At 38.2% G+C, this 4376-nt stretch overlaps 1 protein-coding gene across 1 annotated transcript; it reads left to right on the forward strand.

Annotated features, from left to right (window-relative positions):
- The first annotated feature begins 1531 nt into the window (after positions 1 to 1531).
- LOC147791260 (uncharacterized) lies at positions 1532 to 2731 on the forward strand. The gene is made up of 2 exons (XM_087126606.1): positions 1532 to 1787; positions 1968 to 2731. Exons 1-2 carry the CDS (start codon positions 1532 to 1534, stop codon positions 2729 to 2731), a joined length of 1020 nt encoding a protein of 339 aa, XP_086982732.1.
- The last annotated feature ends 1645 nt before the right edge of the window (positions 2732 to 4376 follow it).

Genomic DNA, 4376 nt, shown 5'->3' on the forward strand with positions numbered 1-4376 from the left:
TATATGTTAGTACCCTAGCAGGAGTAGATCTAGTTACTGAGAATAGGATAAAAGATGGACAATTAATAGTAGCTGTTCATATCATAAGCATAGACCTGAAAGTGTGAGTATGACAGATTTTGATGTCATATTAGGAATATTTTGGTTAGCCGAGAATTATGCAAGTATAGATTGCCACAAGAAGAAAGTGGTTTTTTCGCCACCAACTAGACCTAACTTTAAGTTTAAAGGAACTTGTACAGGTGTCACCCCAAAGATAGTGTCGATGATGAAAGTCCGACGCTTGGTACAACAAGGAGGATGGGATATACTAACATGCACAGTGGACGTAAAAGGAAAAGAGAAAACAATGGCTACGGTATCCATAGTAAACGAATTTCCAAGTGTCTTCCCAGAGGATTTACTAGGAGTTTCTCCTTCACGAGCTGTAGACTTCGGGATAGAACTCAAACCAGGAACTGGACCTATCTCTAAAGCACTATACCACATGGCTCCAACCGAATTAAAGGAACAAAAATTACAACTACAAGACTTACTATAAAAGGGTTTCATTTGACCTAATTTATTTTGTTGGTGTGTGCCGATGTTGTTTGTGAAAAAGAAAGACGGGTCGATGCGCCTATGTATTAACTATGGGGAGTAAAACAAGAGAAAAATAAAGAACAACTACCCACTCCCTAGCATCGAGGATTTATTCTACTAGCTCCGAGAGGCGACAGTATTTTCCAAGATAGACCTTCAATAAAGCTATCATCAGATTAATTTTAAGGAAGGAGATGTATCGAAAACAGTCTATGAACAAGATATGGCCACTACAAGTTTGTAGTGATGTAATTTGGTCTCACCAATACCCCAACCATGTTCATGAAATTAATAAACCATGTATTCAAGGAATGTCTAAACATGTTTGTTATCGTGTTCATAGACAACATTCTAATATACTTGAAAATGGATCAAGAACACTAAGAACACCTCCGAAAAGTCTTAACTATCTTAAGGTAGAACAAGTTGTACGCCAAGTTTTTCAAATGTGAATTTTGGCTATAAAAAGTCTCATTCTTAGAACACGTAGTGTCTAAAGATTGGATTTAAGTGGAATCCACTGTTGGTTATAAAATGTTTTTTTATTTTACTTTACAAGTTTTTTTTGGTTTAAAAAAAAAATAGTGGTTAGTATTTATTTTATTTCTGTTGCTTATTTCTCCATGAAAAAAGACTGGAGATATTGGAAGTAGTGGAAGGAACTAGTTTTTAGGGAGTGGAATAATAGGAGTGGAAGGAATGGTGGAGTGCTTGCTGATTTGCAGTAGAAATGGGTAAAAATTTTATTATATAAGGAAAATGGTGCAAGTTCTAAAGACACCACAAATAGAAGAAAATTAATTTGTGTGTCTTCGCTTCTTCTCCCCTTCTGTTACTTTTTTTTTTTCAATTGGTATCAGAGCTACAAGATCAAGGCCAAGATCAAGGCCTATTTTCAATCCTATCTCACCAAGAGATTGAGCGGTCAAGAAGGGAGAGAGATCAAAAAATGAGACAGGAATCCAGTGACAGGAGCCAAAACACCGGTGCGATAGAAGGTGATGCATATGAAGTGAGTGTACGAATTCAAGAAAAGGAGGGATCTGTCACACTCAAATACCCGATGTTGACAAAATGCAATTATGCAGCTTGGGCAATTAAGATGAAGGTATTTATGAGGGCACAAGGTGTTTGGGAGGCAATTGAGTCACCTGAAACAGTAGATAACCGCAAAGATAAGATGGCTTTAGCAGCTATTTATCAAAGTATTGGAGAAGATACGTTGCTACAGTTGGGTGCCAAGAAAACTACCAAGAAAGCCTAGATCATGTTGAAAAATATGAATCTAGGTGCGGAAAGAGTGAAAGAAGTTAGAATGCAGACTCTTTGGCGAGAGTTTGAAGCGTTGAGGATGGGTGATTAAAAAAGTATTGATGAGTATTCAGGAAAACTCACCATTATTGTCAACAAATTGAGAGGCCTCGGCAATACTGTGGATGATATCCAAGTAGTTAAGAAACTTCTACGATCCACCTCTGCAATGTTTCTTCAAATCACTTCAACGATTGAGGAGTTCAGTGATCTCAAAACGAAATCCGTTGATGAGATTATTGGATCACTCAAGGTACATGAAGAAAGGTTGCAAGGGTTTGGAGAAAAGGATGAAACCGTTCTCCTCACTCATGCAGAATGGAAGGAACGAGAGAATGCAAAATCCTCAAAGAAAGAATGGAAGGATCAAGGTAGTTCCAAAGGAGGCAGGGGACGGGGTCATGGAAGATGGAGAGGTCGTGGGAGAAGTGACTGGCATCGAGAAGATGAAGGAGAGTCGCAAACTCAAAAGAAGAAATTTGACAAAAGTAAAATTAAACGTTACAGGTGTCAGCAAATGGGATACTTCGCATCAGAGTGTTCCACAAAAGACGAACAACTCAACTTGATAGAGATGCAAAATGATGAGGAGTCTTCATTACTGATGATAGAGGCGTGTGAAATTAAAACCACACATGACAAAGACCCTGATTTTGTGATGTTGAATGAAACTATAGTGCCGCCATCAGCCAATATTGGAGCTGAAAATTCCTGGTTCCTAGATACTAGAGCAAGCAACCACATGTCAGGAGAAAGAAGGGTGTTTCATGAGCTCGACACATCTGTTGTTGGAAAGGTACGCTTCGGTGATAACTCTGTAATAGACATTTGTGGTTGAGGAATAGTGCTCTTCAAATGCAAAACCGATGAGCACTTGATCTTATCGCAAGTCTATTACATACCTAAACTGAAAAGCAATATTATAAGTTTGGGTAACTGGATGAGAGTGGAAATAAAATTGTTATAGAGGACAATGTGATGAAGATATATGACAGGGCTAGGAGCCTGATTATTATGGTGACCCGACAATCCAACAGATTGTATGTAGCAAAGCTGAAGCTTGCAGATCAGGTGTGTTTAATGACAAATATCAGTAACAGTTGTTGGCTCTGGCACGCGAGGTATGGACACCTGAATTTTCACTCTTTAAAGAAATAAATGACAAAAGAATGGTTGAAGGGTTGCCGAAAATCACCCAGGTCAATCAATTTTGTGATGGGTGTTTAATTGGAAAGCAGCATAGGACTCCTTTTCCCTGAACAACAACATATCATGCGAAGGAGTCATTGGATCTTGTCCATGGAGATCTATGTGGATCTATTTCGCCAATGACTTATGGAGGTAACAAATATTTTATGTTACTAGTGGATGATTTTTCACGATTTATGAGGGTGTTTATGTTGAAAAATAAGAATGAAACAGTGGTGGTATTTAAAAAGTTCAAGATCATTGTGGAGGTAGAGAAAGGCAAGAAGATTAAGAGCTTTAGAACGAACCGTGGAGGAGAGTTCGTATCTACTGCTTTTAAAGACTATTGCGAGAATGAAAGCATGAAAAGACTTCTTACTGCACCATTTTCACCATAGCAAAATGGCGTAGTATAAAGGCGTAATCGAACGGTGGTAGAGATGGCCAGATGTATCTTAAAGAGCAAAGAGATGCCTGCAAAATTTTGGGGAGAAGCTATCAAAACTGCCGTGTATATTCTGAACAGATCACCAACAAAAGGAGTTGCAGATGGTACACCGTATCAAGCTTGGTTTGACAAGATACCACAGGTTCATCGCTTTAAAATCTTCGGGTGTCTTGCTCATGCCAAGAATACATATTCACACCTTCCTAAACTTGCTGATAGGAGTGCGAAGACAATTATGTTGGGATATGAAGATGGAACCAAAGCTTACAGACTATTGGATCCACAAAAGAATAGAATTATGGTGAGTAGGAATGTGGTGTTCGAAGAGGAGAAAAAGTGGTGTTGGGAAGAAATCACAAACGGTGATGATGAATAAAGAGGAACTTTCATCGTTCAAATTTCAGAAAAATAGAGTAGAACATAGGAAAGGAATATTGAACATATCGAAGTTGATCAAGATGAAAGACAAAGGAAAAATTCATCCTCAAATTTATCAACGCCAGACAATACCTCAAATGCATCATTGTCAAGCTCATCGACGCCGAAAAAATTTAGGTCTCTAGAAGATATTTATAGAGAACTGAACAAAGCAGAGGAGGAAGCAATGGACCTTTGTTTTCTTTCTATAGAGGAACCAACTTCATATAAGAAAGCTGCTAAGAATAAAAACTAGAGGAATGCCATGATGTCTCAAATTCTCTCCACTGAAAAGAACAGAACGTGGGAACTCACAGATTTTCCGAAGAATCATAAAGAAATCGGCATCAAATGGATTTTCAAATTAAAGAAAAATTCAGATGAAGAAATCATGAAACATAAGGAGAGACTCGTGGGAAAGAGATATGGA

Source organism: Cucurbita pepo, chromosome 9 (genome assembly GCF_057944985.1).
Source record: "Cucurbita pepo subsp. pepo isolate OVF chromosome 9, ASM5794498v1, whole genome shotgun sequence".
NCBI classification, from domain to species: Eukaryota; Viridiplantae; Streptophyta; class Magnoliopsida; order Cucurbitales; family Cucurbitaceae; genus Cucurbita; species Cucurbita pepo.

Excerpts from the sequence above, each read along its gene's own strand:
- LOC147791260 (XM_087126606.1), top strand. The coding sequence starts at position 1,532 with ATGAGACAGGAATCCAGTGACAGGAGCCAAAACACCGGTGCGATAGAA. Across the intron at positions 1,788-1,967 it reads TTTAGCAGCTATTTATCAAA|GAAAACTCACCATTATTGTC; the intron begins GTATTGGAGAAG and ends ATGAGTATTCAG.